At 42.6% G+C, this 14,439-nt stretch overlaps 1 protein-coding gene across 7 annotated transcripts in view; it reads right to left on the reverse strand.

Annotated features, from left to right (window-relative positions):
* Positions 1 to 2,409: 2,409 nt before the first annotated feature.
* Positions 2,410 to 14,439, reverse strand: part of LOC114565870 (zinc finger protein Aiolos) — a 60,057-nt gene continuing 48,027 nt past the window's right edge. For 4 of the 7 annotated variants that reach the window (XM_028594215.1, XM_028594200.1, XM_028594225.1 and 1 more), the window contains exons 3-9: positions 11,069 to 11,134; positions 10,622 to 10,732; positions 8,260 to 8,679; positions 6,527 to 6,694; positions 5,933 to 6,049; positions 4,953 to 5,066; positions 2,410 to 3,569 (exon numbers count right to left, since the gene is read on the reverse strand). In XM_028594215.1, the coding sequence (XP_028450016.1) occupies positions 2,929 to 3,569; positions 4,953 to 5,066; positions 5,933 to 6,049; positions 6,527 to 6,694; positions 8,260 to 8,679; positions 10,622 to 10,732; positions 11,069 to 11,120 (1,623 nt within the window). In that variant the 5' untranslated portion in view covers positions 11,121 to 11,134 and the 3' untranslated portion in view covers positions 2,410 to 2,928. Of the gene's footprint in view, positions 3,570 to 4,952; positions 5,067 to 5,932; positions 6,050 to 6,526; positions 6,695 to 8,259; positions 8,680 to 10,621; positions 10,733 to 11,068; positions 11,135 to 12,031; positions 12,105 to 14,439 lie in introns of all 7 variants that reach the window. The other 3 variants (XM_028594192.1, XM_028594177.1, XM_028594184.1) reach the window with 3 other exon arrangements.

A 14,439-nucleotide genomic window follows, 5' to 3' on the forward strand; every position in this document is an offset into this window, starting at 1 on the left:
AGTATTGTACCTTAAGGTCAATCATCTGTGGAATAGTGTAAAAAAATTAGATAAGTAAAACATGTGGATCCATCAGTCAAAACCGCTGGCTGCACTCGGTTTCTCCATCAATTTTGTTTCAACAGCGCCATCTTTAGGATTTCTACAGAATAACGGGTCCACAATTACAAGCTATTTCACCATCCAGTGTCCTGACGTGATATGAAAAACATCCAGTGTGAATGATACACCTGTGTGTATATTACTTAACATTTCATTTGACTTTATGATTTATTCAATTTTGGTGTAAGTTAAAAATGACATACAAACAGTTTGCATTTGTCTTTTTATTCTCTATAAAATATATAAATATATAAAATATACAGTCTATTTTTAGACTAAAATATCTCCAGTTGCCGCCAAAACAATACAAAATTAAATAGATACAGTATGACAGTACTGACCCATACTGAGGTTTTATGACTCCATCTTTGAGGCCTTAGTTGCTCTCAGATCAGTGTACAGTGTGTTGTTGTTCCAGTTCGAAAAGGCTACATCAGCATGGATTTCATTTACATTTTTGGCTGTTGAGTTGATTCCTATAATTCAGTCAGCAGATGTCACCAGAAGCCTCTCATTTTGACTGGTCTTGCGTCACTGTTGCTTTATGACTCCAGTCTCGACTGGTTGAGTAAACTCTGTCTGGCTGGCTGGTTTTAAGATGAAAATGGGACTTCATACACACACTCACGCAGTTTGGGCAGAAGCAGGGCTTTCTAAAGGCTAGTCACATTCTCTTTTCCCTATATGGTTCTTTTATGTTCAGAGGTGATGTGTCAAAGAATATTCTCTCTGAGTCCTCAAACTGTTTTTTTGTTTTTAATCCTCCTACATTACCACAAACTACCCTGACTTCAATTTCAGCCTTAAAACATTTGCACTTTTACTCAACAAAGTAGTCAGAAGAAAAAGAGAAGCAGCCGCCTGTTTTTTTTTTTTTTTTTTAAATGGATGACTGGGCTTTTTAATCTCATGTATGGACATGAAGCTGTCATGACAGTTTGCCTCACAAGTGTCACTTCTCTTCAAACCCAAAAAGAGAAAAGGGAACTGGCACTGATGGAGAGGCCAGATAGCGTGGCGGCAGCTGGATGAAGCTAACACCCTGTTCTGATCTGAAGGCAGCAAGGCGTGACCGAGTCCCTGCGCTGACATGTGGGCGAAGTACATCCACGTTCACATGCACACACACACACATACATACACACACACACACACACACACACACACACACACACACACACACACACACACACACACACATATACATACAACCCAATGCACTGACTTAGAGGCTAGTCAGATCCCATTTTGTGTGTTCACCTAAACTTCCCCAATACACTTAGAAGAAACCGATTTAGCTGTCAGCAGAGGTTCCTGAAGTTTGTCACATCAAAATTTCCCACAAACCCTCAATTTGAACCTAAATTCTGCCCTCAGACAGATAAATACCCACATGTGGAGTTTTACTGGCAGACATCATGTATTACCATCTATTCTGTGGGTGAAGTGAGAGTTAGGTGGGAAGAGTGAATCTATTGATTAAACCATTTTTACACATTTTCTCACTGATCTTTCTCCTATTTAAAGAAATACTATCTACATGAAGCTATTCTTCATTTAGTTTGGGACCCCTGCACCATTTGTAAGGGCCCCCAGTGGGTCCTAGAAACCATATTGGGACCCACTGCTCTGGAGCGATACCGTGTAAGGAAAACACCAGCGTTTCACTGTCCTGCAGTGCCACACCTCCCCCAGCAGATGGACGCCGGTGTGAAGGAGACTTCTGATCCATTGACAATTCATTTCCCCAGCATCTGGGGAAGAATCGATGATGTCTAAATCCTGTGATGAAATTAGTGTCATTCACATTTACGCTCATTTGATCATTTTCAGATCATACCAGTTTTAGATACTGCAGAGGCTCATCCTCTTTGTTCCTGCTTTAATGTAACATAACAGCTTTGATATACTTTCAGAAAATCTTTAATTTAATTTAGATTGACCTTGAATTACATTTATATCCCCAATTACCCCTGTCCTCCTTAGGCTTACTCATCTGTGCTTTCTACGTCCTATATATACTGTACATGTACTTCTATTTTGTGTGACAAAAACGTCTCAGCAAAACCCTGAGCCTTTCTAACTTGTGGGAGTGTATAATATTCAGGAGTGAGAAACCAACACATGGTGCAGAGCGAAGTGATGTCTTTTGAAGCCGCCAAATGCACTTCTCTCAAAACCACAGCCTAAAAGGAGACATGTGACCTTCTAGATAATAGTTTTTTTTTTTCTCCTGCAGTCTTGAATTGGCAAGTGTTTTTTAAGAGAAGATAAACTTCTCTCAACAAGGTGCAGGTCTATGTGCGATGAAGGAAAAGAGAGGTTATCTTTTATTTTTACACCTTTACACAAATAACAGAAGAAAACCAACAGCAGATACACAACAAATGCATTCACTTTTGCTACTTTGTTGAACATTTGAATGTATATATGGCATATTGGTTATACGATATAAACAGTGGCTGCAGCAGGGATCATTAAGTACAAATGTATGTTTGAAAAGGGAGTAGAATTACTCCCCCATTAACACTTTACAGGCCATCTTTTCAGATGAGTATATGACTAAGAACACTGATACCCGTCACACTCCTATAACGTCTCTTTCAATGTCTCTCTTTCTCACACACACACACACACACACATACAAAAGACAGACAGAGAGATAGCTGCTACTTCATGCTTTCATTTCTGATACTACCAGCTACTTATATGAGTAAATCTGTGTGTGCTCATACAGTGTTAAATGTCTGAGCATGTGTGTGTGTGTGTGTGTGTGTGTGTGTGTGTGTGTGTGTGTGTGCGCGCAAGCATGAATGAAAGCTAGGCCTACTTCAGTTCTAGGCGGTGCTCGCCGCGGGCTATGTGGGAAGAGAACTCGTAACGGTCCCGACTGCGGTGGCCACATACGTTGCACTCGAGCGGGTCCCGGAAGCCGTGGCACCCCATGTGGATGGTGAACATGACATAGTCCAGGAAGATCACCCTGCAGTGGCCACAGGGGTACACCGGCCCGGGCAGCGCTCCGCCCTCCCCGTCGGCCCGCACCACCCGTAAAGCCTCCATTGCCGACAAGGGGATGGGCTGGGCGTGTGGGTGAGGGATGCCGTTCTGATGGTTCAGCCCCCCCAGCAGGTGCCCTAAGCTGTACATGACAGGCTGCGACATCTGGGAGCCGTCAGTGTGGAACGAGTCCATGCCGAGGGGTGGCTGGGCGGCGTGAGGGGGGCCCAGGAGCGGCATGCCCATCTTGTGGCCGTTAGTGAGGCCCATGGGGCTGATGTCGTTGCGGCTCAACTGGATGGGGTAGGGCCTGCGGGAGGGAGCTGGGTTGCTGTCTGGCCCTGTGAGGATGACTTGTTGCTGATGGTGAGCGTCGGGCCCCGGGGAGCCTGGCGGAGGGTCCTTGACGTCACTTCCGTAGACCAGATCCCTGTTAAAGCTCAGGTCCAGGCAGACCCCGTTGTCGCCTAGACCGGCAGCACGAGAAGAAAGAGCACTCAAGACTCCGCAGGAAGACGTTTCACATACTTCATCCAACAGCGTGACCAGAGAAATACCACAGGCAGCAAGCAGCAGTAAGAACAGTTATTGCTTACAGATGGAGAGCGATCTAATAGAGGTCCTTACAGGACTCTAAAGGGTCCCTCATTTTGAAGTTGAGTAGAGGTAACGAGAAAAATGTGCAACCCCAGGGCAACTTACACAGTGAACTGGAGCATGCCAGGTTCACAGGCCAGAAGAAGCTTTACAGCATCAGAGTATACTGAGCCAGCAGTAGAGCTTTGAGGCATGAGAGGACAGAGGGCTGAGAGGAAGCAGACAACGCAGACGAAGGCCTCTAGTGCAGCTGCACCACAGAAGAAGAGACAGAGCGGCACCTGCTCACGTTTCTCGCCTCCCGCCTGTTCTCTCTCTCTCTCTTTCTCTCTCTCTCTCTGCGGTTGCAGACATTACTTCTCTTTTCCCCCTGTGGTTGTCATATTGAAAGATCTCACTTCATTTGTAAACTGGATAGAGAGATGTAGGAGTTGTTTTTTTTTGCCAATACGCCTCGTTTTGCGAGCAGTTTGAGGCTTGATTGCGAAACTACAACCCAATGTTAGGGTTAACTAGTAAGGTGAGAGCCAACTATTGAAAATCGTGTGTGTGTGTGTGTGTGTGTGTGTGTGTGTGTGTGTGTGTGTGTGCACACCCCTAAAGTCAGCCATTTACTGAAACTGATATCTTTTGATCATTCATCAGTCAGGCAAATTATCTGAGTTTGAATCAAAAGATGCAAAGTGAGTTATTAAATTGAGAACGTGTGCATGTCTCTCTCTCTCTTTTCATTTTTCCATTTATTTAACCATGCATGGTTACCAATACCCACCTATGACACATTTCTCGCAGAGAATTTAGGACAGTGGTGACCACTCTGTGGTGTGTGCAGGTACAGTATGGGGCAGGTGCTCTGCCCTTAATATCCTGTTTGGCAAGAGATGAAGGCCAGCAAAGTCAGACAGACAGACAAACAAGTAGCTTGGACAGACAACTTAATATTATCTACAAAACGTGACTTCTGTATAATGTAAAGCATAAATGCACAGCAAAAAGCACAAACGGTGTAAACATTTTTCAAACAGACAGCAGCGTAAAACAGTTTCAAAATAAAGAAGTCAGTAAGCAGGTGGGCATATACAGCAATTAAGTAGATAAACATATCAAACTAACAAAATGCAGGCATTCATTATCGTTTGTATAGAACTAAAGTAATACAATAACCTGTTTTAAAATGACAACTCTCTTAGGTCTGCTTGAGGTCAGTGCCTCTACTCAGCCCCTTCATGTCTGTGTGTCTGTGCTGCTCTTACCGGTGAACTTCTGTGGCATTGAGCTCTTCCGTTTAGCTACGTTGCTGGCGAGCCTGTCGAGCAGCAGAGCACGCTCGGTGCCCATCTGGGTCCTGGATGTCTGGCTGTCCTCTGCTTGACAGCAAGAGAGGTTGACAAAGTAAGCGCAAAAAAAGAGAAATGCAGATCTCTTTCTTGATCAAGCAGCACTGTAATCAAAAGTAAAAGGGAGTGCGCTGAGCTGCAACTGTCCACCTATCAGGCTTTTGAAGCTATAAAGTGAAGTAAAAAAAAGTCCTGCAAAACACACCAGCTGCTAGAAGCTGAGTCACTCCGAGAGGAATGAGATATTAATTTGAGATCAGAAGCTCCTTTGACCTCACTTTCTGGTGGCTTTTTTACTTCACCAGTGCAGGAGAGGAGACCACAGGATGAGGATGTACTTCCTCACCACTACGGCACTATCAGGCATAAACTTACGACATTTGGTGACCACAGAAGCAGAGCATTGTCTGTGTGTTGCAACCGTGCAACTGTCCTGTCAGTATGTAAAATGGCTTTTTTTTGGTTGGGAGGGCAGGGGGGGAGATAAGGTTATAGACACAGAGGGTGTATGTTTTTTGTGTTTGCTTGTGTCGAGTGGCTGGGCTGAAACATTTGCCCTAAATAATTTTGGCTTCCCCTTTCACCGCTGCAGCGGTCTTTCAGTTGCTGTGCCTCCACACCACAGCAGCCATAACCTATTTAGCTGTAATGATGGGGTAACAGCCATAAGCTCATTAACTTAACGAGGCTATAAAAACAGGATCTGTTAGCAATAACAGCTATAATTGTGCAAATGAGTTCACGTAGACTGCACAGTGGTCTGATTATTAGCGGTTGTGTGTGCATGTGTGTCTTTGTGTGTCCTGTGAAGACATTTGTTGGGAGTTTTCAAAGCCGTCGCTGATGAAGCGCGTGTCGGAGGGTGGATTGGAGACGAGCGCGTGCTGTCAGCTCACCTCTCTCGGCGGGACCTTTGCTCTGAAGGTACACATGGCACCTCTCGCGGTGCTCCTCCAGGGAGCTGCGCTGCTTGTAGCTGCGACTGCAGTGGTTGCACTTAAACGGCTTCTCTACTGTGAGCAGGAGTTTCAGTTAATCAACACACACACGTTCAAAAAAAACATCAACACCATTTAAAATGGAACAGCGAGCATTATTTCCTTAAGTACACGGTTTCATACTAAAGTGATGATGTGCACATTAGAGAGGTTGCAGCGTGCCTGCAGGTAAAACACGTGAACTGAAAGTGAATGAGTAAGTTTCCAGTGTTAAATGAGTAAGATGTTATAATGGTGTGTGTGTGTGTGTGTGTGTGTGTGTGTGTGTGTGACCGTGTGAGTGCCAGGCAGCTTGTTACTGGAAAAGCAATGCAGGCTCAGCAGACCTCAGATTCAAAAAGGAGTGAGAATCCGACATGAAGGAGTGAGAAACCAACCGACGTGATACTGTACACAGGTGCATACAGTATCAGTGCATATCAGCTTCACATGTGAGCGAGTGAGCGAGTGTGTGTGTGTGTGTGTGTGTGTGTGTGTGTGGCTGGCTGGTACCAGAATGGGTGCGCAGGTGCCCGCTCAGAGCATCGCGTCGACGGCAGGCGTAGCTGCACATGGGGCATTTGAAAGGCTTCTCCCCAGAATGCAGTTTGATGTGGCGCAGCAGGTTTCCCTTCTGGGTGAAGGAGGCCCCGCACTGAGTGCAGTGGAAGGGCCTCTCACCTGACGGAGTAAAAAAAAAAAAAAATAAATAAATAAAAACATTCCTGCATTTTAAAATGAGTTATTGATCGCACAACATTATTTGATTTTTACGTGAAAGATCGATGATTGTTTAATGATCTGTTGCTGCACTGTGCTCATTTGATTTGTGTGACTGTGGATTTACTGATTATTATTATTATTATTATTATTATTATTATTATTACAGGTTTATTTAGATGGGGACAGATACAAAAAATATAGATAAGCTTCAACAGTCATCTGATGTATGTATCATAGTGTTTTCAGCTAAAGCTAATTCACGACACTTAGTAGGGCTTTTGGTTAAAAATAAAAATACAGATTGACATTCTTAAAAATAAGATAGAGATGAAATAAAATGGAATGAAATGAAAAAGGAAAACTCAATATGAGAGCAATATTGTTCCTGAATTAGCCACAATTTGTTTTTGTTTTTTTGAAGGTGGCTAATGTTGGGATACATTTCAAGTGGTCTGGCAGAGAGTTCCATAATGTTGCCCCTTTTACTGAAAAGGCAGTTTGGGCAAATGATGTTCTGTGGAAAGGGATGCTATTTTAACGCCGCTCGGGTGGTGGGTCTGGTACCACTCTGCTGTCTTCTTATTGTTTTGCAAATAGCGTTATTTAGGCATTTGAAGACCGACTTAACAAAATGCAGGGAGATAAAATTAGCAACAACAACACGCTGATGTGGCGTTCACAACTTCAGAAGTGGACATTTTGTCATAGCTTCGATCATTCATTTAAAGATAAACTGTTTAGTTTTTTTTTTTTAATATAATTTACTTTAGTTGTCAACCCACTTTTCTTGCCCCTGGTATTACAGTGAATTGCAAAAAAAAAAAAAAATAAGCAGAATCATTCACCATCTTTGAAAAGGGAACAAGGCAACATCCACTTTGATTGTCAGGAACCTAGAAGCAATGTTCTCACGACTCAAACCACACAAATGCCAAGCATGTTGTGCACAAGTTCCCATGTCGAAAACACGGCCTAATGAGTTCCATCTGAAGGCGGCATTATTCTACTCATCAACTTTGTCAACGTTAAAAGGTGGTGTGTGCCGATGTGGCTGACAACAACTCTAATTTTCTCCACGGTGACAAATATTACCACATGACGATGGCCATGACAGAAAATGTGTGCTTCATGTGCACCAGGTGAACATTATTTTCCAGAGAGTTGCTCTGCTCAAAGCATGTACCATGTACATAAGTCAGTTATTGCATTATTCAGGGCAAAATAAGGGCTGTAGATGAGTTCACCTGCCGATCTATTCACAAATCACTAAGGTATGGCATGGGCTTCATGCTTGAAAAAACAATAGAGGATATTTCACAACCTCTTGCTGTCACTGTAGCACTGGTTAGGGCACGTGCGTCATGTGTGATGAAGACTTGCGCATTCTTAATCATAGTAACTGGATCATAACATCTTGACCTAGTCGATACAAGGCGCCTGCTCCCAAAGCTAACAACAGAGGGAGGATTGCGCAACCGTGTTGTGTTTGAGGTGATGTGCTCAGGCTGTGTTCCTGTGCTTACCCGTGTGGCTGCGCTTGTGCACCAGCAGGACGTTGATGCTGACGCAGGACAGGCCACAGATGTCACAGTTGAGCTTGCCTGTCGCCTGGATGCGGGGGCCCCCGGCTCCAGGCACGTAGGTCCCTTCAGCACCGGCAGCGGCGTCTTCGTGTGTGTCTGGCAGGGCCGCGCTGTCGTAACGCGAGTAGTCGGCCAGCGACAGGTCCTGTGGCTCGTTCAGGCTGTCTCCCTCCTCGTCGCCCTCGCCGTCCCTCTCCTCATCATCGTCCTCCTCCGTCCTCTCCTCATCAAATCCCTCCTCTGTCCCGTCCTCGCTGGCCCCCTCCGCTTCCTCTTTTAGCGCAATCTCTCTTTCTTTTTCAGCCTTGGGGTACGGCTCGCTGTCTTCCATCTCCTCGGCCTCGGTCTTTATGGCATCTACTGTAAGCAAGGAGGTAGCAAGGGAGAAGGAAAGGATACATTTGGAGTGACATGCATGTGATGTAAACACATAATTGTTTCAGTATTTATTTGTATTCTTATTAATGTTCAATATCTTTGTTTGTTCATGTATGCACTAAATACCAAGGCAAATTCCTAAAAGGTGATTTTAAAAAGAAAGCACCTGTTTACAGAGATGGGACATATGGAATGATGTAATAGTACATATAAAACAGTTGATGTTTTTTCTCTATTCCAAATAAGGCACTAAATTAGCTTAAAGAAACTCCACTCCAACCAGACTGCGAGATGCTGTCACATCTTCACTTCTACATTTTTATTTATAGTTGATAGTTTGATATTAGTACTAGCACATCTCCAAAGTGTAGGGTAGCTTAATTTGGGCCGGTGTTTGGTGTCACAAAGAGATTCAGAAGATGTGTGCGCGAGATAAGGGGGAAGGCATTTCCTCTGAATACACAGAAACTAGAACCAGGGCAGGTGAGAGACGCAGCAGGCGCCTCGCACAGATAAACACCAATTCATCCTGCTTTTAAAAAGAGACTTCAGATTGATTGTTGATTGCCTGTATCACCGATGCTGAAAAGCTTCCCAAATCCTGCTTTAATCGGCACCCCAGGTCCTCCGAATGCAAGTTCTTTCCCTGGTGTTTTTTCTTGACCATTTTCTTAGTCCTTGGTCAAAGTAGGTCAAACGTCCACAGGATCCACACCAGACAGGATGTCAATTTCTCAACACCACAACTGTGGACCCGAGGCCTGGTTTGCAAGGCCTCTCGCCTTGCTAAGTGTCAACCAAACCCAGCGTACTCAGTTCCATCCAGAAACCACACTGTGGTCTTGACGGTGACTGGTGATGAGCTGAAGAGCAGCGCCTTGTATTGTGGAAAGCGCTCAAAAGGTGCTATGGAAACTTTGCACGCACAGAGCGCCGAGAGGCACGATATAGAGTCCAGGGTCTCAGAGCAGTGAACCGCAGGCTGCGCAGCAGACGCACAGCAGGGCTTTAGGTAGTGCACCCAATGGGGCAGTGGGTGGCAGTCAGAAATAAATTGGAGCGCTTGGAGCATGTTCATTTTCTTTTAAGTGACAAATGAGAGAGAGACTAAGGCCTGGAGCCTAAGTCAAAACATCTCCACACTCAATAACCCATAACATCTGACAATGTTAACATATCACATTATATTACCAAGATGTACATGTTATCATACAACACATGGCACTGCAGTGAGGAACAAAAGCAGACCGGGGTTGACCGGTTACTGCTCCAACTCCATCCTAACCCTGTTGAAAGCAGGTGAAATCAAATTGGGACTATTATTTGCTATGTGCTTTGCACTGAATGAAACCTCATGATGAGCACCAGCGCGGGAGACACACAAAAAAGGTGCCTATAACTATACCGCAGGACAACCTACAGCAGCCAAGACCTTCATCATGCCTTTCCTTAGATGACAAATGGCTCTTACTTCAAGCACTGTCCTTTAAAAGGTGTCCCATCTTCTATTTTCTCTGTTATAATGGGGATTTGTATTGTGTCCAAAGGTGCTATACAAAAAAGGTTTATTACTATTGTATTACTTGCCCGTCGTATGAAAAAAAACTCTCCTCCTTGTTCCTATGGGTTGAGAAAATTCTACCACATTTTGGTGTATGAATCTATTCAAACCCTTAGGATAAATAATATATAGATAGAAAAAGATTAGAAAGTTAGAATGTTATTTTAGTTCCTTAGCTCAGGGTTTGTAGCAGCTTCCCTCACACTTTTCCAACTGTTTGTGTTGGCATTGTAAGATGCTAGGCGGTGTGAGCTTGATGGCTAAAATGCAAAGCATAATGGAAAGATGTCAAGCATGCACGTGTGTGTGTGTGTGTGTGTGAGTGTGAGAGTGTGTGTGGGGGGGGTTGGGGGAGGTACGTACGTGGGTCCGTTAAACTTTCAGCACACTGCATTCCATTCTCACTGAATGAGTTATCTTCCCTCTCTTCTTCCTCCTCCTGTGGCTTTGCGTCTGTGACATCACTACAGATGTCTGAAAAGTGACAAATATATTGTGTTACTTCTTGTTTCATTCGGAGAACTTCAAAACAGTAAGCCACAGTTCTCTGTCAGAAAAATGGAATATTAAAACCCCTTTACGAACAATTACAATTCATGTGCAGGAACACTTTTTCATGCAGGCCCGTGGAGAACTTATGGTCTGCTGTCGACTGCAGCTTGCATTAACCCCCTTCCTCATATACAGCTTCAGCTTTCAATACTCTACAGTCTGGTGCGCTCAGGCAGTGCAGCAGGCAGGATGGTGGCAGCAGTGGAGAAATGTGTGCACGTACACTTAAACACTGAAGACAGGGAATTAGATACTCACCCATCCCGTTTCCCTCTGGGGTGGTAAATTCAGGATCTTTGTCTGTGTTCATGATGAAAAGATGTTCTGTGGAAAGGAATTACAATATTTGGTGAATGACTGATAGTTTGGATTCCAAATGAGTCTAATCAGGTCAAGCCAGATTCCTTCTTATGGCGCTTTCGCAAACCTAGGCTTACAGAGCAATAAAGAGAGAGAACACTTCACACTTCAACACTATAAAAATAGCATTTGTTGCATACTTTCAAGATGTAACATTTTATTGGACACTAATATAACTTTTGTGAATGTTCTTGCCACTATTAAAAACCTCCCTTACTATTTCTACAAGCATGTGAAGAAATAGAAGCAACACTTGCATCTCACTGTTCCTGTTGGTTGGACAGCATAAAAAGAAGTTTAGAAAAAAAAAGAATGCGGGTAAAAGCCCACGGTTGATTGCTCGACCCCGTCACTACATTTAGCCTTATGAGAAAGAGATGATGTTCACTGCACATGCACTTCCTGCCAGGTCTGTACATAGGAGAGAAGTGTAAAAGTGCTTTCAAAGCCAACAGCCAGTGAGACTCCAACATTTGTAGCCAAAGTTTGAAAAGTGAGGAATTTTAGGAAATAAACGCTCTGCACTTTTTCAAAAGCCGCTTTGGAAACCCTGTATCCGTTTTTATTAAACTAATACAAATTCCCCAAAGTATGAATGCTTTTACAATTTATTAAACAAGTGCAACTGTATTAAGAATAGAAACTGTATTACTTTGAAAAGTGTTCATCATTTAGAGAGCTCTAACTACTCTCACATCACATTCAGTCAGCAAAATACAGCAATAACAAACTTTCTCACACGGTCAAAATGAAATTGAGAAGCACATGTCTACACGTTACAAATAATTCCAAGGTATTTTTTGGGTTTTAGAATTTGTTGGAAGATAACAGTAAGTTTGAGTAAAGATGAAATGATCTGACCTGCTTTTGGCTCAGCACCCGGAGGAGACTGCTCTCGCAGTAGGAGATTCCACACTCCGCCACTGGACTTTCTCTGAATATGGAATATACGCAACGTCACTACGGTAACTTTTTGGAGAGATCCCTTAAAGGAACAGGAAGTTATTTTTGAACAAGGTCGAGCAACAAAGACCAAAGCATGTTCACACAGCAGAGTAGCGACACCAATGATTTAGATCACTCCTTTAGAGTTTCCATGATCATAACATAAACCTTCCTTCACTAACCATAAACATGTAGAGTCTATAGCACTATACGTTTAGGAGTGAAACAAAGACCTGATTATGGTTTCTATCTCAATTCAGGCAGTCCACATGGTTCCTGACTTGTTTCCATTTAAAGGAGCTATCACTCCATCTTGTGGCCAAACCAGAAAGCTACTTTTTATTTCAACTTCTCTCGCCAACCAATAAACTAATGTAAGTCTGTACACAATTTTAGAAACCATTATTTTATTCAACATTATTAGCACTTGTACTGTAGCTCTTTGAACCCATTTTCAGTTATTTATTTGGGTTGCATGTCCGATTTTTAATGACATCTAGCTCTTGTTCCTGTTATATTTAACGTACTTGAGTTGCTTTGGACAAAATCATCTGCCAAATAAGTGTAATGTAATAATATATTGTATAAAGGTAAGTGTAATGTACGGTAATAATATATTGTACAAAGATAATTGTAATGTAATAATGTATTGTATAAAGGTAAGTGTAATGTAATAATGTATTGTATAAAGGTAAGTGTAATGTAATAATGTATTGTATAAAGGTAAGTGTAATGTAATGTATTGTACAAAGAATTGTTTTTAATACAACCAGGCCCACATCTTAAACCTTTAGTTTTTTGCCCTTAAATTGAATGCCTAAAGTTTAGGCATTCATTTTAAGGGCAAAAAAACAACAACTCAGAAACTCATGGCAAAAAAACGGACTAAAAAAGCTATCTGAGCTGATGAGTATTGTATATAGGGTAGGGTATCTTTCAAAAATGTTCGATACCAGTACCGGTACCGATACCGTGACTTTGATACCGGTTCCTAAACTATACTTTTTTCGATCCCAATTTTGTAAAACCAAACAAAAATTACAACATTACACATTAAGGCACAAATCTTTTTATTTATTTTTCAGCTCCTACTACATATGCCCTGTCTCTGTGCGTAACGTGGATTTCTCTTGTGTGCCTCTAGTAGGTCTACATGTAACGTTAGACAGCCAATCAGCAGCATTATTAGATCACGGTAGAAGCATGCTGCGTGCTTATTGGCTCACTGCCCCTGATGAGATTTACTCCCTAGGTTATTAAAATTGGGTATTGAATGACGAGGAATTTTTCGATACTTGATACTTTAGAGGCAATTTGGTTGGTGCCTAAAAAGTATTGAATTCGGTACCCAGCCCTAATTGTATGATGGGGCATTCCCCATCTGTCTTCCCCCTCATTTACTGTCACCTCTCTCTAATACAGGCATAAAATCTCCTGAAGAAAAAAACTGGATAAAACATTTACACTAGGGCTGCACAATTAATCGCAATTTTTCAAAATGGAATTGCCAATATGGACTAGTGCAATATCCAAATCGCAGAGGGGCGCGCAATATTTGTTCAAGGCAAAATATGTGTCAAACCATTCTGAATTAAATATTGTGGTGCTGCAGAGATGCCTCGGCCTACAAATCCTATCCTACAAATCATGGCAAAAAGCAAACTATAATCATTTAAAAAAATGAGAATAATGATACAAAAATGATCATTCCCTCCAATATCGTCAATCATTTTGCAATAACAATATCAGTCAAAAATAATCACAATTCTATATATTCCTCATATCGTGCAGCCCTAATTTACAAGGACACATCCATGACAAGAACTGGAGAAAATGGACCAAATACATGGAAAGGGATGCCAACAAATATCTGGACTATCTGAGAAATGACTAAGAAGGAATCTATTCGCCTGCCTGAAATGCGCTTGAAAATGTTTGTGTTTATGTTTGTTCTATATTCAAATACATTATACAATGAATGTACAATGGTGAAATATGAAACAGAAACACACACTCAAATACAACTCATTGGCAAACAGCTAGTCTATATCCACGACTTTTCACTTCCAGGATTGCTCCGTTGCCTCCGGAAATGCCGCCGGATGTCACTTATTGCGGCCGGATGTCCGTTACCTTCCTCTTCCTTTGTGTTGTTATTCTAACCTCCGGTGGATTTGTGAGGACTATGGTTACCTGCTCCTCAGATCTCTGCAGGGTAAATCCAGACAGCTAGCTAGACTATCTGTCCAATCGGAGTTTTCTGTTGCACGACTAAAACTACTTTTGAACGTACACATGTTCCACCAAAACCTTCCTTCCAGAGG

Source organism: Perca flavescens, chromosome 2, assembly GCF_004354835.1.
Source record: "Perca flavescens isolate YP-PL-M2 chromosome 2, PFLA_1.0, whole genome shotgun sequence".
In the NCBI taxonomy this organism is placed as follows: domain Eukaryota; kingdom Metazoa; phylum Chordata; class Actinopteri; order Perciformes; family Percidae; genus Perca; species Perca flavescens.